Consider the following 21,889-nt stretch of genomic DNA (forward strand, 5'->3'; position numbering starts at 1 on the left):
CTGAGTGTTTTTTTTTGCATGCAGGTCTAGAGATTAAAGCTCTGACAGTGGACATCAAGTGTTGGGTAGAGCAGGAGCAGTGGCTCTTTCTCAAAATATAAACCTCAGAATCAAAAAACTACTCAGACACCAGGGGGTAAGTGATGTACACAGGTGTATTTTTCAAATGACATAAATCGAATTCTCTTGTTTCACACAAACATACATTTTGTCCAATAAATAAGTAAAGAAATAAAACTAAGTGAGCAACAAAAAAAGATATAATTAATAGACATGGCAACCACAAAAAAAAAAAGCCTAATTACAGCAAATAAAAAAACAAAAGAGAAGTGAACAAACTTTTAATATGTTCTAATCACGGTGATGACTGGAGAGTAGCGCCCTTTTGCCTTGTTTGTGCAGATTCGGATCTTCCTAATTGCTCCTGAATGCAGCACTAATACTCATGGTGGTGCAGCGTCCAGCAGGTGGCGCCAAAAACAGCCTGTGGCGTCAATGACTCGTACAGCCACAAAACTCTCTCGGTGTGAGTCATCTTGCTCGCACAGGATCTTTGTCCAGGCTGGTTTTCGGCAGCAGCTCGGAGTGAGTCATCACCTCCAGAGACGATCTCGGAGAGCTCTTCCTGAGCAGAATGGCAGGCAACGCGTGGAGGTCACTGGTAAGAAGCACCGTGTTTATTCCCGGTTTTAGACCACCAAAGCTCTGTGTGTTACAGATGAACGGGGCTGTGTGTGTGTCCTGAAGCCTGTGTTTGTGACTTTGTCTGTCTTTACGCGCTCTCCGCGTGTTTTTCGAGCTGATGCACCTTGGTTAGCTCTTAGCCAGGAACCCACGTCCTTCACGTGAACGGAAGCTTCTGGAGCTGACGGAGACGTTTACCCTCGTCTCACCTGTCTAATACAACTTTGACTTTACATATTCCCCTCCGCCAACCTCAATCTGGTTACCTTGACAATACGTCGACCTGTCCCGCTCTTTCTGCTCTTTAGTTCTCTGTGATCCCCAAATCCATACTAGAGTGACGGAGAAACCAACGTCAGCCTCCGTTTAAATTTGCACGAATTTAAGCTCAGTTTAGAGTTTAGATGGAATCATTAGATCGTAGAAGTTAGTTGAAAACATTTCACGAAAAGTGGATATCCTCTGATAACTTCGGCATACATGAAATTCAACATGTAGCTAGTTCTTGGTAGACTCAAACTAGGTGTGGCTGCTGAGAAATGTTTGCTTTAACTAATGTGGAGACGAACACCAGACTCCCTTTTTAAATAAAGCAATTTACCTTAAACTCGTACTATGATTAAATTCCAGGTCCCGTTTTAACTGAAGGAAAAGATGTCAAATAATGTGAGGCTCCTGAGATAAACTCGGCATTGAAAAAAGTCACCGTAATGTAATAGGCAGTAAAAAAATGTGAGAGATATACTACATTATCCAAAAATAATCAACATCAGCATGCAAAGGATCTACAAAACAGAACAGCGGAAGTGGTGGTAATAATTTTCTCCCTTCTTGTAATTTGTTACTGATGCTTGAATTTAGCCCTAGAACTTAAAGTTTGTACATATAAGCTCCTCAAGTCATTTTTAAATGTTATAATATGAATTATTAGGAGTGTTTCAAGCCTCAGCAGCAAATAATCAAGGTGATTCTTTGCAGTTTTGTTTTACACATCAACAGCAAGTGTTTTCAAACAGCTGAACACAGACTAACCATCATGATCAGGTTGTTTTTGAGCTGCTTTGGTGTGTTTTGTGTTGAGTTGACCTTTATGTCGTCTCTTCCAGCTGACCCAGGCAGTGGGGGTGGCGGTCAGAAAACCGGCTCTGGCTTCAGCCTCCTTTTCAAGAGGGGTGAGTAGCTCCACCTCTGCCTTCCTGGGATGCAATCAAAGAGATGCTTTTCGCTTCACAACTCCCAGAAAATCCATTTATAAATAACAGGAAATGTTTTACATGAAAGCAGACTCCTTGATCTCGGCTGGACTGTGATCTGCTCCAGCTGTCTGAGTTGTGTCTCTCTGTCTCTGCAGGTGAAGACAGTCACCATGATTCCCGGTGATGGAATCGGTCCAGAGATCTCCGCTGCTGTCATGAAGATCTTTGAAGCAGCAAAGGCAAGTTTGATCAGACTTTAGAGGCCAAATCTGGAAAATGATCTCACCTGAGTCCTCTCAGAGTCAGCGGATTTTTGGAACAGTAACTTTTAACGTATTTAATAAAGCCATGAAAAAATGTACTTTAATGCTGTGGGTATTTTCTGAGTTATAAGCACCTCGAAGTACATGGAAGATAGTTGGTGCGTTCTAATTAGTCTTGTTTTTTTTCACCATTTTTCATCTCTCGTAACTTCTTTAGTTCTTTGTACCCTTCAAGGGTTACCCAAAATACACTTTTTATTTAAGTTTTCTCGAGTAAATGATCAGAATATAGAGCAAACCTCTTCCTCTGTGTCACAGATATGGACTGGACTTTGACACCCCTGCGGTAGAGCATTTTGATAAATCTTTAGTGTGTTTTCAGCCCTGAAAATTTCATGTGATATCACCTTTTCTTATAAAGTTATGTGAGCTCAACGTGCTGGAAATAAATAAATACAAAGCACTGCTGGCTATTCTAAGAGGGTCAGGTGGGAGGCACTGATTGGTTTTGGATCAGTTTCTAAATAAAATTTTCCTCTGAAGGCTCCAATCACGTGGGAGGAGAGGAACGTGACGGCGATAAAGGGACCTGGCGGCAGATGGATGATCCCTCCTGACGCCAAAGAGTCCATGGACCGGAGCAAGATCGGTCTGAAAGGTCTGCACGTGTCCGTTACCTTTAGACAGATTTCCTGGAAGATTCCTGCTCGTCAGTGTTTTTTGTTTTTTACATTTTTTTTTCTCCATCAGGACCCCTGAAGACACCCATCGCTGCAGGTCACCCCTCCATGAACCTGCTGCTCAGGAAGACCTTTGACCTGTACGCAAACGTGAGGCCCTGCGTCTCTATCGAGGGCTACAAGACTCCGTACACCGATGTCAACCTGGTCACCATCCGGGAGAACACGGAGGGCGAGTACAGCGGCATCGAACACATGGTGAGTGAACGGAGGCCGAGTGTGCGACAGCTCCAAGCTGAGAGGGTTACAGCGGGCTGTCCTGAGTAATCCTGACAGGTGTGTGAAAGCAGCCGTCACAGGCGATGCACAAACTGCAGACAGAGAGGAGTTCTGCTTAATTTTCTGACACAGTATGTGAAACGTTTGGTAGTGCATTTGTTTAAAGTGCTTCATTTTGTTCTGTTTTTATTTGTGGACTGTGCCAGAGCAGCTTTGCATGATTCACATTTCAAAATAAGCCTCACTTATTCTACACAGTGGGCCTTGCTGCTGCTGTGGTTCATGAAACAAGCTGTTTTAGCTCCTCCCCTTGTAAGTCAGCTTCCTTCCGATTGGTTGCCCCTCAAAAACAGTGTTTGAACAACAGGTGGGTGGGGCTTCTTTGCCTCAGATAACCATATTAGGGATTTCCTCTGTTGCTGACATCATTCAGAGCCAGGAGTAGAAAAAACTGTGTGAGGTCTTTTGGATCACGGGGGTTACTGTAGGTACACTGAGCTCATTATTAGAAGCTTTGGCCGTTTTTAAGGTGAACATCCACCACTGTTCATCAACAGCTAGCAAGTTTACACTTATTAAGGCTGTGCACCCTGCCAGGATTATCCACACCTGTTCATTTCGGAGCTGCATGGCATCCTTTTGTCCTTCAGCCTGTCAGGGTTTTTTTCTGTATTCAAACAAAAATAATCACCAATGAGCAAATGTGTGCAGGAATCTGTCACAGTGACTGTTGTCCAGTTCTTTAGCGTGTGAGTCAGGATGCTGCTGGAAGCTGTTAGCAGGTGTTGTTATCTGTGTTGACTGGTTGGTCTACCTGCCTCCTCACCTGTTCCCTGCAGGTCAGCTAGCAGCTGCAGGCAGGACGCTCTGCTCCTGTTCGTCTCTCCTGGTAAGAAGGAGGAAGCGGCGCCAGAGTCGTATTCACAGAGCACCTCGTTCCACCTCTGATAGATTCACTTTCATCCCAAAAGACACAAACTAAGGACCTGAGACTGTTTCACATTCTGCTCACTGTGCTGCAGACATGATGAGCATGCTAACTATCATCCTGCACTGAGCAGCTCCCTTATTCAGACTGTGGATCCAGGTCTTTAATTCTCTGGACTCCTGATTGGACAGTTAGTTTCTTATGCTGATTAGATCCTTTGATATTTGTTATCAACTCAAGTTTAAAGCACAATCCTCTGAACCTTCAAATATTTCTGCTTCGTTTCAGCCTGTTCTGCTCTCCTTCACCTTTGTAGACATTTGGGCATAGACACACCATAGACACGTGAATGGAAAGCACAGCAGGCTGAAATAAAGCGGAATGGTCCTTTAAATCTTCTTGGTGCTTCTGGATGTTTTGTGAATACGCAGAACCACTGCCAGCTTCCTGAAGCTCACCTGTTCACCCACACATTCCCGGCGTGGATCCGTCTGCATTCACACTGTCAGCTCAGATCTGGAGACGGTGTTAGCACGAAGCCCAGCAGCAGGGAGAACCTGTTAGCATGAACGCTGATGTCCGTGTTCAAAGAACGAGGCATCCGAGCAGATCTTCCAGCTGGCAGTGAACGTGTGTGTGTGTGTGTGTGTAAAGTCTCACATCCATCCCCTGTGAACCTCCACCTGTTCTCCATCTGGTGATTCGTGTCGCCCCTCCTCCTTGTCTCAACTTTTACCCACAGCTGACCTCAGGATGGACTAATAACTGCAGCAGCTGAAACTCTGTAAGGTCAAACCTTATTTGAGAACAAGTTTAACTTGGTAAAGACCTCGAATCTCATGGAAAAGATGTTTGCTAGTGTCCTAGAGGTCTGAAACCTCCCCTTGTATATATCTGATTAATTATGTCCCCAAAACGATGCTTTTATATCTTTGAAAGATTAGGCCTCCCCTCCCTGTGTGCGTCACATACCTCTCGTTTCCTAATCTGGAAACTGTTCCATGTATTTCCACAGAAAAGCTGTGGAGAAGCTTTTTCTGCACCAGCACGGCACCGAAACCTTGACTGAGCACAAAGGTTGAAGCAGCACAGGCTGCAGGTACAGGCTGCAGGAGGGTCTGTTACACTAATCTTCCCCTGACTGAATTGCAGGGTCTCCTCGACTTCCTGTTTTAAAACGCAGCGTTTAAATCAATCGAACCAGCTGTAACCTTCTATTTTTTGCTCCGTTACCTATTGGCTAACGCAGAAGACACGCTTCCTGTTGCGTGCATGTGTGTGGAGGCAGGAGGATCCACTATTAGAATTACCCCGTTTTCCACTGATTTCCACTAGTTTGCCAGATGTGTATTCAGCCACATCCATCTTTTCCTTCTGTGTTTCTGGTAGTAGGTGCAGTCTCTTGCGTCCCTCCACAGTTTGATTGTTGATTCGATTGTGTTCTGTCCAGCTGTGAGTAACTTCAGTGCATTTCTTATCTTTTTGTTGCCGTAGATCGTCGACGGTGTTGTTCAGAGCATCAAACTGATCACAGAGAACGCTAGCAGACGCATCGCTGAGTACGCCTTCGAGTACGCCAGGAACAACAAAAGAACGAGCGTGACCGCCGTCCACAAAGCCAACATCATGTGAGTGCAGCCCATCGCCCTGTGTGTCAGTCAGTGAGACCGGAATGTTTAGTCCTCGTGTGCCGAGGAAGAACAAATTCAGAAAACTGATCAGGCAACTCATTTATTCACCAGTGTAAGGTTTGACTTCCTAATCATCAGTAACTGCCAACAAAAGCACTTTATTAGCAGGAAAGAAATGGAGGTGAGGTAGATTCATCCAGTCGGAGGCCCTTGGGAGATGCACCAAACCCAAAGTCCATCTCACATGGACAGTGGGCAGCCTGCCTCCAGCGAGGGTTACCACCTGTTGATAGTCAGTCCACAGGTTACTGAGTTTCAGCTTTTAGGACGGGGCACAAGTGCACCTCTGTAAAGGAAAGGGGTCGATTAGAGATAACATACAGAAAGAAGGAGAGTGGAAATAAATGAACAAAGAATAGTTGTTGAAAGCCAAAATCCAAGTAATCACTCCACCTTAGCTTGCACGTCTGAGGGAGAGGAGTGATTAGAGGACTTATTTAATCGAATTAGGTCAAACAGTTTGGGGGTTATTATTTATGTTTCCTTTAAATAAAATGTCACCCATGTTTTGTCACTCACACACTCTGTCCCTGTCAGGCGTCGTGTTCCCCCGCAGTGCAGATGTTGTGTTGCTGTTGTGTAACTCCGACTCTGTTTGCAGGCGGATGTCAGACGGTCTCTTTCTGAGAAAGTGCCGCGAGGTGGCTGAAAACTACAAAGACATCAAGTTTACCGAGATGTACCTCGACACCGTGTGCCTCAATGTGAGTCCGCCAAACAGTTCAGCAGCCAGATGTTCTGCAGCTGTTTCACAGTCTGCATTTAATGTGTTTACCTCATTAATCCAGACAGTGAAATAATTATGTTTAATGAGTGTGTTCAGAGCTGGATGGACGTGGGGGTTAATTTCAGTGTTCAGTAGTATTGCTTTTCCAGAATTCTGAGAAAAGTCAGAATTCTGACTTTTTTCTCAGAATTCTGGAAAAGAAAGAAAGATGTGCCCACTTTTTGTTTAGTTTTGTTTCCAGTGGCCCTTATCCTCTTCCGTACTTTCCTGACATGTCCCGATGCTTGTGTTTTCCAGATGGTCCAGGATCCAACCCAGTTTGACGTCCTGGTGATGCCCAACCTGTACGGAGACATCCTGAGGTCAGTGAATTATTCGCTCTGAAACCTGTGTTGCCAATCAGAGGCTGTGATTGGAAGTGCTGAGGTCATGTGACTGTGTTTCAGCGATCTGTGCGCTGGTCTGATCGGAGGCCTCGGCGTCACTCCCAGCGGGAACATCGGCGCCAACGGAGTCGCCATATTCGAATCGGTTTGTATGGCGTTGTCTTTTTTAGTGCCGTGCAGCTTCATCTGAGTTATGATACTTCATCTGTTTTTATTGTGCTTCATACACTGAGTACTTTACTCTTCATGCTGTAGTTTTACTGCACTTGCTTGTTGTTCTGCACAAAAAGCATGTACAATCTTTAAAAGCAGATGCTTTAAAAAGATTAAATATTCTTTTCTGATCTTCTGTAATTTGTTATATGATGTCAGGTGTTCTTAGTCTTTCCACTGAGGTAAATGACTCCCTGGGAACAAAAGCTCCATTCCCAGGGATTCATTTACTGCTGGTAGAAGTAGAAATTTAGGGAGGGGGCTCTCACCCCAGAGATGTCACTGTGGTCATTTGGGAATGAGTTTGAGAGTCTGTGCAGTTGCCTGAGTTGTAACCTTACTGTGGACACACACAAGCAGCTGCAGTCGTATCCTTAAAGAGACAGGAGCTACTGAAAATGTCAGTAAAGGGATGAATAAGGATTTAATCTGAACTGTGAATTATGCAGAGCTGCTCCGGTCGAGCCCTGGGGTGAAGTAATGTTGAGCTCCACCTCGACCTGGTACACAGAAAAATCCCATCAGTAAAACTCTTTAAAAGATATTTTTCCCACAAAACTGAATGCTTGGATTGAACTTGTAACAGGCAGTTTTACAGTGTAATTATCTGAGTGTTAACCAGTCCTGTAATCCTGTGACCAAACGTCTGTAATCAGGAGACCTGCAGATTTATTGTTGTTTTGCTGACAAACTAAAATGAATGTTTGTGCTGCAGGTCCACGGCACCGCCCCTGACATCGCCGGCATGGACCTGGCGAACCCCACTGCCCTGTTACTGAGTGCTGTCATGATGCTGCGTCACATGGGTCTGCATGACCATGCCGACAAGATCCAGACGGCCTGTTTTGACACCATCAGAGACAAGAAGGTGAGGCTGAAGTCTCTCCTTGGAGGGCTCCAGTATTTTTGTTCCTTTAAGTCGAAGTTTCAAACAATGAAAGCAGCGTGTCTGTAACTCATTGTGCCAAAAGCTCCGACTGATCCAAACACTGAATTTTTACTCTTGGTTTTGGATGATGACAAAGAAAGGGGAGTGTCTTAGCAGCCCCACCCTCCGACCTTCTATTTATGAAGGGCAGCCAATCACGAGCAAGGTGGCCTGAAAAGCTCGAGAGAAAGCAGAGAAGCTTAAACGGCATGTATCAGGCGATCTGGTTGGTTTCATCGACGCCCAGAATAAATAGGATTATTTTCAGTTGTGAATCGTCCAAAGCCACTCTAGTGGAGTCTGAGAACCTCTGCTAATGTCATTAATAACAGCTGGAATGATATTGAGGACACCTAAAATGCTCTCAGAGAGAAGCTGCAGTTACTCCAGGACCGCCAGGAAAAAATCTTACACTTACTTTCAGTTGTGCATTCTGGAGGACGACCTCCTTAAAATCACACTTTGTGTGATCTGTTTTCTAATGGTTTGTCACACTCCTGTATCTTGGAGCGAAGCAGACGGGAAACATGACACTCTGCTGACAGGGCTGCTTTTAATCTGAGTGGAGGCTGCTGGATACTTCCTGTTGAGCTCTTCTGAGATGACAGTTGATACATTGTTACGCCTTAGGAGGCTTATTCAACAGAAGTCAGTTTGAGCACCACCCAGTGGCTGTGGATGGGTCTGCACTTTAGTCCAGGCTGGCTGTCAGCAGCACCACCTGCTGGTTGGAGCAGATTCCTGTGAAATAAGAGCTGCTGCTCACTGATGTGTTTGTGTTTCAGGTTCTGACGAAGGACCTGGGAGGAAGTGCAAAGTGCTCTGAGTTCACAGCTGAGATCTGCCGTCGTGTCCAGGATCTGGGCTGAAGCTGCAGGGGAGAGGCCGCTGTTGGAGGCTCCCCCCGCCCGCCCACCTATCCTGCTGACTCGTCATATCTCTCTGGAGCTGCTGGCTGTGGAGGGGCGGGGCTTCTGCAGCATGATCTTGAGTCCTTAACATTCACAGCAAGCGTAACGCACAAGTTTCACCAAGAAGCATGAGATGAGCGTTTCTTACTGTAATATCAGATGAATGACAGTATCAGTGCTTCGTTCCATTCGCATATTCTTTATCGTATTTTTGTAACAGTAGTACTGCGGGTAAAAGGTCCTCTTATTTATTGTTTCCACTTCCTGTTACTGCTTTATTCACTCCTACTCACCCGGATATATAAAAATTCTACAAAGAAAGGTCTCTCCTCTGTTTTGTTTTTCTTTTGCACCTCAGACACTTGGACTCAAACATGCAGCTTTAATGCTTCAAGTTTAGCATCTGCTCTTAACACTCGTTTTTATTTGAAATTATTCAGAAACAGTTTAGCGTATCCTGTTAAAGTCAGAGTGGAACACTGAGCAAACCATCAGGAAACATGGCAGCACCAGAGAGAGGTTCTACTTAACTTCAATAAAGGTGCTTTTTGTAATTACTCTCAATTGGGCTAAAACCTTCACCACCAGAGGGCACTGTTTCACCGCTGGGTGTGTTGAAATGTTCCAGATGTGACGTTTCTTATTTTTTAGCAACACTCATTTCCTAAAGAGGCTTTCTCCCAAGGCCATCACTGCAAACGAGAATGTCCTCATTATGACCTTGTTAAATCAATGAGTCATTACGACATCTTGTCGTTCAAACTGGGATTATACATTTTAGCATTATTATTACCCAGAGTTGAGATCATTTAATAACCTTGCCCAATTAACCTAAATGAATTGTAAGAGAAATGGCTATAACTATGTATTGACCTTTTAAACAATACCAGTTTAAGGGGGGGGCAGGATCAGCAGCAGCATCAAGAAACTGTTTTATTTAAAAACAGAAACCTGTCTTCACTCTTTTCCATACTCTGACCACTTTGTTAGGTACACGTTCTACAGTCTTAATATCCCAGTCCCTGGATTTCTACCAAAAATATTGCTGTCATCGCTCTAAACCAAAGTTGCTGGGTCCAAATAAGGACAGAAGGGTTACTGCTAAAAATCCAGCTGTGATGAATCGCCATCCCTCCACTGAGACTGTTTCTGATGAGACTTTATCAGAAACAGTAGGTGGATCAACTGGAGGGCCAGATGGCTCAAGACTTTTGCAGAGTGGGTGGAGCAGCTTTAATCCAACAACAGGAAGAAACTGAAACTGAACAGAAATAAGTCATGAACATGAAAATGAAACAAGACCTAACCTTGTGATGGAGTCAGTCTGAAAGTCCAGAGACGTTAGAATCATGATCCATTTGCAAGCACATAATTCATGTTTATAATAATAAACTAAACAGAAACCAATATAAATAATAATATTTATAATGATCACCCTTTCCCTCCCTGCAAATTACGTCATGTGACCCCGCCCCTATTTCCTGGCTGCGTCAAATTGCGGAATACAAACGGGAAAAAGAGCAGTTTTACTTTCAAAATATTATTTGTTTTTACCTGCAGAGCGCAGTGATCGAAATGAAAACTAAACTTTTGAAAACAAAATATAAAAATGTAGATAATTGTGAGTTATTTAATTTAAAACACGAATAACAGAAACATGTTGGAGATTATGTTAAAAAAGGAGCTCAAAACCACTGTATAAAGTCACAGTAAAGAATGAATAAAATTAATTAAATAATAAATATCAAACTGAAAAAGAAACAATTTACACATATAATATTTTAATATTTTTCATAAATATTCATAATTTGTTTTTAGAAATCCATAAATATAGAGATCAAAATAAACTTTTATATTCGCTGAATTTCAAGGGTAGTCTTTCACATGGAGCTGATACACGCATCGTAAATATTTTTGTGTTAGTACAATGCACACTGCAGATTTGCTTTATTAATATACTCATTTAATTATGTCACAGTCAACACTTAAAAACATTTTTATTACTTAGTTGTAAAGCACATACAAATTGTTTAAAGAGGCAGAGGGATACAAACGAAAAAAACTTAAATAGCAAAAATACTTACTATATTAATTCATTACATTTAGAATAAAGAAATAAATAACCATTACTCTATTTTACTATCATAAACCCCTGTACACACCTATTTGCAAACTACTACTACTACTAAATAATAATAATAATAATTACCTATGATGTTGTTTCTGTTCCAGACTTTATACGTGTGAAATGTTATAATTACTAACGATCATCAATAACGGAGCACGCTGGGAGAGGCTGGCCTTATTGTGAAAAAAAGGGACCGGATGTGGGCGGGGTAGATTCCGGCTAGCTTGCAGCCGGAGCGCTTCCTGCTGCTTGTCGCTGCTCTCAGAGTGGAACCAACACGAAACCAGCGCTCCCAGTGAAGCCAGTCCGCCCAGCAGAAAGGGAGCAGGCCGCAGGTTCCCCGTGAACTCACCGGGACACACGGACTGACCGACGGACGAACGGCGGGAAAATGGCGAAGACGTACGACTACCTGTTCAAGCTGCTGCTCATCGGGGACAGCGGCGTCGGCAAGACCTGCCTGCTGTTCCGGTTCAGCGAGGACGCCTTCAACACCACCTTCATCTCCACCATCGGTGAGTCTTCTCCTCATCACCCTCTTCCCGGTGCACCGGCTGAACGGAGGGCTAGCTCCAGGCCACAAGCTAACTGACCGGAAAAGTGAAAGCGTTCGGGTGGGGTGGTGTGGAGCATGTGACCTCTGACCCCTCAGAAACATACAGTAGTTGTGAAGTGATGTATCTGTTAACTAATTAGTGATCGAGTATCACTTAATGGAGCATTCCCACGGTTTTTCCCATCCAGTTACTAATACTCATTATCATCAATATCATAAGCAATACTGTAATCAATAATATCAGCGCACGTGTCTAACAAACTCACAATCAGTGTGGTTAAAAACAACTTTATTTAACTTTAGAAAAGAAAAAAACTCAGATGTTACGAAACGTGTTCTAAATCAAAGGAATTTTTAAGAAGATCCACTAGAATTTTTGTTTGTTTGTTTGTTTTTAAAATGTGGACAAACTTCTTATAGAGTCCGCCTCAGTTTGCTTTGGTTAATCATTTTGTATGACCTTACTGAACAATTTTAAAGGAAAAATAATAATAATAACACAAATAGAGAGAACATTTTACCAAACAAAATGAAACTAGTAAACTGACTGAGACCAAACCAAGTGGAGAAATAAAGTAAATTCAATTTGAAAATATGAAACTACAAAATTATAATAACTCTGGTTGGACCTATTTTTCATTTACTTTTTTAACATATTGTAAAAAGTAATCATAGCCTACGAAACCAAACTGCAGCTGATGAAAATGTATTTTTTTGTGATGAGCCCAGAGAAGTACGTCTTTGGTCCACTTATACAAAGTTTTTGATTTCTTTCAATAAACCCTAACTTTACTTTGAGGGGAAAAAATGTTTTGTTTCACTGACAGAAATCACAGCTCATACTTCATGAATCTGATTATTAATTAGACAAAATTTTGCTTTCATAAATCTTCATTTTTAAACAGACATTTTCAGATGAAGTCTAACAGTACTATTTTTTTTTTTTTGAGTAATGCCAAAATCAGAGAGTAAAAGAATAAACGATTGAAAATATTTTTACAGAGTGTAGTTATCCTAAGAATTGTACTTTTAGTTTTCTTTTTGTATACACTATGTGCAGATACCACTGCATTGGGCTCTACGTTTTAGAGCTGATGATGTACATCTGAATGTACAATCATAAAAAGAGTCAAAAATGTACAAAATAGTCATGATTTATTTACATTTTTTTGTAATTATTGTCATTATTTTAATAATGGTCTGTTCTGTCTCCAAAAAAATAATAGAAGTAGAATATGTGCCTTTGGGCTCTACATCCTGGGATGAACAGCTGGATAAAATAACAGCTGGACAAAGCAGATCCATGCGATGCTCTCAGATATCTCGGCTTCGGTTTGAAACTTGATGCCACTGGCAGAAAGGCTGCTTCACAGAGAAGAGCGTGCAGTTTGAAACATTAGAAAGATGGCACTGAGTTGCATCATGGGAAATGTAGGCTCCCCTTTTTGTGGTCTAACAGTGAGGATGTGTCCAGCTGTGTTGCTCAGATATAAACCTTCCTGTAGTTAATCTCACAGCAGAGAGTCGGAAACGACAGCAGGAATTGTGACGATCAAACGTGGATGAAAACACGACGGAAACGTCTGTTAATTTATTAGTTTTGTCGATTTTTTTTTTTAATGGAACTTTTATGAGAAAGATTACTAACTTGTAATTCCCTGTTGTTGTGTTTGATTTATTTATATTACTTTTTAGATTTTTTTCTTCATATAATGGCAGTAAAAAAGCTCCTTTTTTTAAATTTGGAGATGGTCGTGAAAAGCAGGTGGATGGAAACAGATCAGCTGCAGCTTTACTGATTTCCTGATCTTTAGTGACGCAGTGGAGCTAATTAACATCAAAAAGTTCATCGATAAATTGCAGTAAGCAGCTGCATCAGGAAGCAGCTGTGCTGACGTTTATCTGGAGGAAGATGTTCTTACATGAGGCAGGTCAAAGGTCATATGAGGCCCTGGTGACGTCTCACATTGAGCAGGATGCAGTTTAGGCCTTCTGTCTTTGTGTGGACCCTCGGTGGTCCCTGACCGGGACCCTGAATCCTAAAGGTCCTCACAGAGATAGAGAAGCAAGACTGTGTGTGTGTGTGTGTGTGTGTGTGTGTGTTTCCGGTGCGTCAGCGGAGTGTGTCGCTCTGCTGTCTTCCTGGTGGAAACAGGAAGTGGGAGCTGTCTTCTTCTATCTGTCGGCGAGTGTTTAAGTAGTAGGGGGTGTGTTTGTGTCTTTGGTATCACAGTGATTGACATTTTTGGTGGTTCTTCAGGCTCTCCCCACGAGGTCTGAGGATTCAGAGTAAAATCAAATATAAGTGAGTGGTTATACAGAGGCTTAAGAACGTGTGTGCGTGCGCGCGTGTGTGTGGGATGGGACTGAACTGATAGAAGCTTTTATTTTGGGGAAAAAAGAAACAAAAGATTGAGGTCATCAAACTGGCTAAAGAGTTAGGTTATTGCTACTCTTATTTATTACTGATTATTTCCTTAACTTGTTTGGTAATTAAAATGCCAGAAAAAGTCTATGTGACGACTTTACATCCCTCAAAACCTCAAAGATTTTCAGCGGACACTCAAAGAGAGCAGCAAAAATGTGTCACGACAGAAGCAGGAAGTTCCTGAGGCCAGAAATATGACGCAGGATTTGGCGAGGTGACGTCAGGTTTAAGTGTGTTGGAGATGGTTCATTAGTGGGTGACGATGTCACATTTTTACTTTGTCCTGGTGGATCTGCACTGACCTGACTTCACCTGTTCGTCTTTAACTTGGAAGTAATAAACATTAAACGGCAGGTAATTTGCTTCATAGCTGACTGAGTGGATGCACAGCTCCGGATCTCTACAATTAAAGTATTTTTACATTATGTCAAAGTATTTGCTGCATTAGCAAAATGAGATACAATTACAGCCGAATCTGATTACTGCATTTATCAGGGTGTCAAATACATGGCTGGGGGCCAGAGCTGGATCGTCAAAAGCTGCGATTGGGCCCCTTGGATGGCTGTGGAAAGTGTGAAGCTGGAAGGAGGGCATAAATTTGGCCACAGCTGATGAGATGTGAGCCTCTGCAGGTCACTGTGTTTAAAGCTGTAGGATGAGTGTTACTGGTTTAAATTCTGGTTTTATTTTTGTTCTTTTATTTTTTTGCTCCCTGACAGTTTAACATCAGTCACATTTTAACACAGCTTTCCTCCAAGGCTTTAAATAAACTTTATTTATGCAGCCTGTTTCCTGTCACGCTGAGCACTGAAAGATATTTGCTCTGCAGGCCAGCTTCTCAGATTCATAAAGCAGTTTATCTCTCACGCTCTTTGTTATGTGTTTCATTACAGTTTTGTCATCAGCCGCTCTGCTGCCAGTAGACCTGTCCATGTTTCTGATTGGTCAGAATTGGTTAGAATTATTTGTTAGATTGTTGAAGTCTAGGCTGATTCATCGAGCTGGTAACATCTTTAGCCTGATTGCTGATCTCAGGTTGCTTCATAGTGCGGGCATTCGATTGGTTAGCTATTATCTGAACAGCTGATTGGTGGGTGGACTCTCCTCACAGCTGAGCGTGAGCTGCTGAGCTCTCTGCCGTCTCATTATCTCGGTGTCGCCCTGATTTATTTATTTGATTTGTAAACTGAGGGATTATTGTCTGTAAATTTCAGGCTTTCCACACAGCGACAACCCTGGTTTTTACAGTGGCACCTGAAGGTGTCGTCTTCCTCTCACAGCGCTCCACTCTCTGCTGGGTTGTTCCCAGTTCATTTGCCGGAGCTGCATGAATGTTACATGAGCTCCCACAATCCTCTGCTGCGGCGTTTGGACAGAGGACGCTCTGTGGCTGCTCTGTCAGAGGTCTCGTGAGAGTCAGCTGACCTCTGAGCATGTGTGAGTGTATCTGGCTCTGTGAGGGCCACTTTTGAGGAAGTTGCATTAAAGAGCTGTTTTGAGGGGTCCAGACCTGGTACTAGAGCTCATAGGTCAAAGGTCACCTGCTGCTGCATACGGCAGCTACTCTTTGTGGGATTGCCAGTTACAGTCTTGGATCAATATATAGTTACTGCCTGTATCACAAATTTGACATCACATCCTTTTTCAGGCTGCATGGAGGTGAATTTTAATTGGCTGGAAACGTCATGTGACCACGCTGTAAGCTGGTTAAACACAGAAAGTTTTTTTATTAATGCATCTGAAGACTGAACAATAAAAAGTGCACAGAGTGATTGATGATCAGCACTGCCAAAATAACAAAGAAGAAGAAATGAAAACTGTTATTATAGTGATGGAGTCTGGTACAGCCAGTGTGCTTGTCTGTGATGTAAATATGAAGTAGGAGCAGTAAAAACAGGTACGAGCAGAAGCACAAAGGGGGGTTTATGGTGATATTTAGAAGTATTGCTCACTATGATGTGGAGGATTGTCATGTGTGTGTACATACGTTTTTCATCATGCACACAGGAAGGCAGGAAGAAGGTATAAAATGTTATAAAAGGCAGTGATGTTGTGTTTAAGTGCTGCTTTGTGCTGAGTATTTAAACACTGACACTGAGTTACGGGTTTCCTCAGCTCTGATGCAGGCTGTGTGTGGCTGTGTGTGTTTGTGCGTGTGCATTCTTCGTGTTGTGTGGACATAAGACTTTACATGTTCTCACCGTGAGGACTTACTTTCCTACTGAGGACACAAAATAAAACCACCACGATGTAAATGTGAGCGCAAATGCTTAGAGTAGGAGCAGGAAATGAACGTGAGTCAACGTGATGTATGTGTGTGTTCGTGTGGTATTCATCTTCCTGTTTTTATTTCAGTGAGTGACGGTCGCAGCGTTACCTGCCTAAGACCTGTGCCGACTTCTATAAAGCTCAAACAATGAGCTGATTGTCAGGTTGGTTAGTTAATTGACAAAAACACTCTGAGTTTGTTCTGTAGTTGTTGTGTTTGAGGCAGAAACTTTGCTTCTCATTGTTTTAAAAGGTAATTTTTAACCTCTCTGTCAGAATCGAAGGCATGTGGGCCAAATCCAGACATTCACAAGTTTGAGTCACTTTAGGTTTCTTAAACCCGGCTGTAGGTGCGACTGGCACAGGGATGCAACCGAACTGAGCGAGCTGGCTAACAGCAGGCAGGCTACATGTTTTAGTCAGAAAAGTTTTAAAGTCACAGACGAGAAACTGAAGCTTCAGAAAGCAGCTGAACTGAAAAGAGTCACAACAGAATTGTACCTTCGCTTAAGCTAAAGCTCCACTTTGCAGAGCGTTAAAGGCAAGTTTCAGGGCGGAAGGCCCGGCTGTTTGAAAAACTACGGGGTCAAAGGTCTTTCACTTTTCTTAATTAAATGTTACAAAGGCTAAGGAGCTATTTTGGACTAGTTGAGAGTTTCATGTGTTTCTAAAGCAGCACACAGAGCTTTTCGATTAAATTTAAGCATGTCTGTAAAATATATTTGTCTGAATGTTTTTGCTGGTCGTCTTCTGCTCTTTGGCGAGTCTGTATATTTCAGTGTTTGTCTCTTTTTTTGGTTTTTGTATCGTCGGCCATTTTATTTCTGTTGGGTTTTTTTCCATCATGTTTTTGGCTGTTTGGGATTGTTTTTCACATTTGTCTCATTTCTGGAGTTTTTGTCCTTTTCTTTGATCATTTTGTGTCTTTTGTAACTTTGGCCATTTTGCATCTTTTTTCTGGTTTTGTTTCACTCTTAGACAGTTTTGTCTTTTTGCAGTTTCCTTTTTTATTTGGCAGTTCTTCATTATTTTGGGGGTTTTGTTAAAGCTTTAAATACATGTTAATTCTTACTTCCAAAGAAATAAACAGTCTGTAATTCTTCTGGTAGTTTCATTTTAATGGATAGACTTGAAAGATATAAATTGATTTGCATGTCATTGAGTGAAATAAGTAGTTGATCCCCTACACACCAGCCAGAACTCTGGCTCCTACAACCAATCAATCAGTCACTCAATCACAGACACTCCTGATCTCGTTATGGATATAAACTACACCACCGCTCTACCACCGCGGGCGAGAGCTGTCAAAGGACGTCAGGTACAGGATTGTAGATCTAAACAAGGCTGTAATGCGCTCGGGGAGAAGATGACAGCTGTTGGTGCAATTATTCGTAAATGGTAGAAATATAAAACGACCGTCAGTTGTCCTCAGGAGCTCTATGTGAGGTCTTGCCTCATTGGGTCAGGATGATTATGAGAAAAGTGGTGGATCAGCCCAAAACTACAGGAGCAGCTTGTTAATGCTCTGAAAGCAGTTTGGACCACAGACACCAAGAGCACCACTGATAACACTCTCTGCCATAATGGAGTGAAATGGATGTTTGTCAGAGAACGTAAATGATTCAGAGAAGGGTTGGAGAAAGTGCTGTGGTCGGGTGAAACCAAGGTTGAGCTCTTTGGAATCGGCTGCATCCGCCGTGTTGGAGGAAGAGAAATGCTGAGTACGACCTTTCCCTCTCCTCTCCTTCCCTCAGCCACAACACTGAGGATGGGTTGTTGGTGGGTCTTCCAGCATGACAATGACTCAAAACACACCACCAAGGCAACACAGGAGTTAACGGCATGGAGTGGGCTAACACGAGCCCACTCTAAAGTCTCATCTGACAATGATCAGCTGATGCCCGGGGGACTGTGACATTACTGTTTTGCTTCTTAAAGCAGAATGCTCGATTTATCAGCAGCAGACGAAACTGTTAGCTGCAGCATTATGTTGTGGGTGGAGATGGCGGAGGTCAGTGACCTCGTCCGCTGCATGTTTCCGTAACAGGCAGCAGAAAATGTTTCACTTCCTGGTGAGAGAATAGAAAGAGCTGCTGAAGAATGGAGGGAAGAGGAGAGGTTTAGTCTGAGCCGAAGAAGAGAAGCAAAGAAGAGAAGCAAAGAGGAAATCAGCTGACTCGTTTTCTGCCTTTGCTCACATTAAATTCGGTTCTCTACTTCCTACATCAGTGGATTCATAAGAGGAGAGATTGAGAAAGACGGCACACGGAGGCATCACTTTGATGGTTGATCATGTTGTAAGCACAGCCACAGCTCCAGCGCTAACATCCCAAAATAAGAAAAGTTGACACCTTTATAAACAGTTAATGTGCCGATGTGTTGCCTTTACATGGCAACGAAACAAAACACAGCATACACCAAAACCACAACAGGAAGAACTGATGAGTTACAACCTAATAACAGACTCTTCTAGTGTGCCACGATAAAAGAATGTAACACTCTAATGATCAGGCCCGTTGTGACCAGCGATGATACTCGGCGCAGAGAATAAACGTGAGCCGTGTGAGTCTTTACAAAGTGTTGAAACCTGCCCGTGTTCTTCTTCTCTAAAAGGAAACAGAGTAGTGTTTCATTTTTCTGTTTTTGGGGGGAGGGTGGGAGCTTTATTTTGGCGGGTCTGTGCTGCTCTCTTGAATGTTTGGCTCCTCGGTCGTGCGCCTCCTGTTGGTGGCTTTGTACCACTCTTTGCTGGATTTCTTTGTATTTTATTGGTGGGGGTTTTTTGTTGCTCTTTGGTTGTCTTTTGACACAATGAAGTCATTGAGAATGTGAATGTGATGAAAGTTCACTTCTAGCAGGGCTCAATCCTATCAGTCCAAGACAAAGTTAGTAATTTAACAGTGGGGGAAATAAAAATATTACCTGCTCTCTGCTTAAATCAGCACATCCTTCAAACATGAGACACTTAACCATAGAACGGGTCCATAAGAGCCAGGATGGTTTCATCAGTCATTCACTTCTTGTGTCATTAGTTGTAAGATCAATGAATGAATGAATGAAATCAGTTGCAGCTGATGGTGAAGTGGCCTGAGGAGGGAGGGGTTTGGTTAGAGCTGTAGCCCAGGGATTTGAACCAGCAGCCCAAACAGCTGTGAGCAGGAGGAACCCGAGCTGTCAGGGCTTCACATCCGCAGCTTCTTGGAAGCATTTCTTCTGCTCAGGCAGGAAGAAGTGCTTTTAAAAATATCTTCGACTTCCTCTTTGACCAGGCAGGCACAAACCCAGTCAGCTGACAGATTTAAGACGCAGAAGAGAAACAAACGCACCTCAGCGTTTGTTTTAACCACATGGCCCTGCTAGCAGGGCTTCCTCTGCATCAGACCGCAGTTTTTAAAAGCATAAAACTCCTGCACTCACTGACAGCCGCTTTTATCGTAACTGTTCATTATTCCATCAGTCCTGCTTTTCTGAGTCTGTCGTTGGGCAGAGAATAAGACGGAGTGAGCCCGAGCGCTCTCTGCGTCTGCTCGTGATCGTTGCTATGACGCTTTGGCGTCTCTGGAGCTGTAAATATGTTTGTGTCCGGAGCTCGAAGCTGACCGTTGTTTCTCTTTCAGGAATCGACTTCAAAATCCGAACGATCGAGTTGGATGGAAAGAAAATCAAACTGCAGATCTGGTGAGTGCCACTCTCTGCTCCAGCGTCCGTGTGTGAGCTTTGAGAGGAGATAAACCTGAAATCAGGTGTTTCACACTCGAGGCTGTTTTGTTGTGTGGATATTTTTAATGAGCCTCTCAGTGCGGGTGTGTAACAGTGGCTTCTTCCTGCAGGGACACAGCAGGTCAGGAGAGGTTCAGGACCATCACAACGGCCTATTATAGAGGAGCCATGGTAAGACACACCCCCTTCCTGTTACCCCTCTGCTGATGCACAGGTAACGTGTCGGTCACCAGTGAAACAAGCAAGAAAACCTTTATTTATACAGCAAATTTTATTCCAGCTGAAGCACAAACAAACAAAAGGCAATGATAACAGGAAAAGACACATTCAAGCTAATCCATAAAGAAATAGAAACCAACAATAGATGAGTAAAACAATAAAAACATGACACCAATAGAAATAAAATGGAAAAAACTTGTGAAGATCAGCATTAGTCCAAATTAAAACCTAAAGTTTAAAAAAACATTAGAAAAGAAATAACATGATAACTGAGACCATGACTCAATTATCTAGTTGGATTTAAACTCTGATGTGGGAGCACACCTGTACACCTGATTTGCTTCAGTGCCAGGTGATTGGTTGAGACCAGCCACAACCAGGAGGCCTGAGCTGGTTCACATCACGCAGGGCCTTGTTAACACAAGCTGGTCCTGACCTCAGGAATCAGCTTGCACTTCCTGTGCTGATGTCATTTCCTGTCTTGTGTTCATTAGGGCATCATGCTGGTGTATGACATCACCAACGAGAAGTCCTTCGACAACATCAAGAACTGGATTCGCAATATCGAGGAGGTAGGCCACGCCCCTTTGATGTCACGTGACTTTTGTTATTTTCAGAGCTCACATTGTTCAGTTGGATTTGAAGAGGTCTTCAGGTGAACTCCACACCTGCTCCCGAAGAAATGCTTGTATGACGTCACCACAGAGTCATGTGATCTGTTATATAATGAGACAGATGCTCTCCATCAGATCCGGCTGAGCTTGAGCTGTTTTTGCAACAAAGAATGGGGGAAAATTTCAGTCTCTAGATGCACACCCCAAAAGACTTGCAGCTGTGATTGCAGCGAAAGATGGCTCTACAAAGTAAGGACTCAGGGGAGCTGAATACAGATGCCACACTTTTCAGATTTTTATTTGCTTAAAATTTTGAAAACCATGTTATTTTTGTACCACTTCACAATTATGTGCTGCTTTGTGTTGGTTTATCATAGAAAATCTCACCACGTTTGTGGATGTAAGATGACAAAAGAGTATGAATACTTTTTCAAGGCACTGCATAAAGGTTAGGGTGTAATTATATGGAAGCCCGTTTCCGCCACTAAATAAAAACAAAACAGCTAGTATCCATAACTCGAAATTTCGAGTTATCTTCTCAAAATTTCGACTTACTAACCCCAAAATTCCAAAAAAATAAGTCGAAATTTAGTAAGTAGTTTAGTAAGTACGCCATCCTTTAAGATGGTTGGAAGATGTGACATCCTCATGACTCATTTCTGGACATCAGACCTGCTGAGCTCTCGTTCCTTATGATGTGTGACAGAAGATAAGATCGGTGTTAGTACCGTTACTCGCGCTCACTCTGCAGGGTGACGGAATACGACCGTGTGCGTTCACTTTCACATTACACATCAATTCCAGCTGTAATCAATACTCAGAAATCAGATATTGAGATCCGTGATGAACAGCTGCAGTTATCTCCTGTTTGAGAGGCTGTGGTGTAGGCCCTCCTCACAAACACAGCACACAGAAATGCTCTAAATCCATCAGTTTGCTTTGAGTGTATGTGGTAGAAATGTGCAAACCTGACACGTGTTCAATTTCCATCACTTATCGAGGTCTTTGTGGCAGAGATGCCAAGACCTCCGTCTCCCCGGTCGCCTCCTGCAGCTCTTCTGGGGGGACAC

The 21,889-nt window shown here is 42.9% G+C and overlaps 2 protein-coding genes across 2 annotated transcripts in view; both read left to right on the forward strand.

Moving 5' to 3' along the window:
* The first annotated feature begins 500 nt into the window (after positions 1 to 500).
* LOC102205774 (isocitrate dehydrogenase [NAD] subunit alpha, mitochondrial-like) lies at positions 501 to 9,211 on the forward strand. Its single transcript, XM_005726341.2, has 11 exons — positions 501 to 661; positions 1,791 to 1,856; positions 2,036 to 2,119; positions 2,687 to 2,801; positions 2,894 to 3,081; positions 5,525 to 5,658; positions 6,323 to 6,425; positions 6,746 to 6,810; positions 6,895 to 6,979; positions 7,763 to 7,915; positions 8,761 to 9,211. The coding sequence occupies exons 1-11, from the start codon at positions 635 to 637 to the stop codon at positions 8,842 to 8,844; spliced, it is 1,104 nt and encodes a 367-aa protein (XP_005726398.1). The 5' UTR covers positions 501 to 634; the 3' UTR covers positions 8,845 to 9,211.
* A 1,981-nt stretch (positions 9,212 to 11,192) lies between these two features.
* LOC102206053 (ras-related protein Rab-8B-like) overlaps positions 11,193 to 21,889 on the forward strand; it is a 13,887-nt gene continuing 3,190 nt past the window's right edge. Inside the window, exons 1-4 of the mRNA XM_005726342.2 lie at positions 11,193 to 11,529; positions 19,884 to 19,944; positions 20,097 to 20,157; positions 20,700 to 20,802. Coding sequence (XP_005726399.1) covers positions 11,406 to 11,529; positions 19,884 to 19,944; positions 20,097 to 20,157; positions 20,700 to 20,802 — 349 coding nt within the window. The 5' untranslated portion in view covers positions 11,193 to 11,405. The remainder of the gene's footprint in view (positions 11,530 to 19,883; positions 19,945 to 20,096; positions 20,158 to 20,699; positions 20,803 to 21,889) is intronic.

The sequence above is a fragment of the Pundamilia nyererei genome, unplaced genomic scaffold (assembly GCF_000239375.1).
Source record: "Pundamilia nyererei isolate P.nyererei 1_Seehausen unplaced genomic scaffold, PunNye1.0 scaffold00019, whole genome shotgun sequence".
Taxonomy (NCBI): Eukaryota; Metazoa; Chordata; class Actinopteri; order Cichliformes; family Cichlidae; genus Pundamilia; species Pundamilia nyererei.

Bases quoted from the DNA above. Each gene is read 5' to 3' on its own strand.
- LOC102205774 (XM_005726341.2), top strand. From the start codon at position 635: ATGGCAGGCAACGCGTGGAGGTCACTG. The intron at 2,120-2,686 runs GCAAGTTTGATC...TTTCCTCTGAAG, and splicing joins AGATCTTTGAAGCAGCAAAG to GCTCCAATCACGTGGGAGGA. The intron at 6,426-6,745 runs GTGAGTCCGCCA...TGTGTTTTCCAG, and splicing joins TCGACACCGTGTGCCTCAAT to ATGGTCCAGGATCCAACCCA.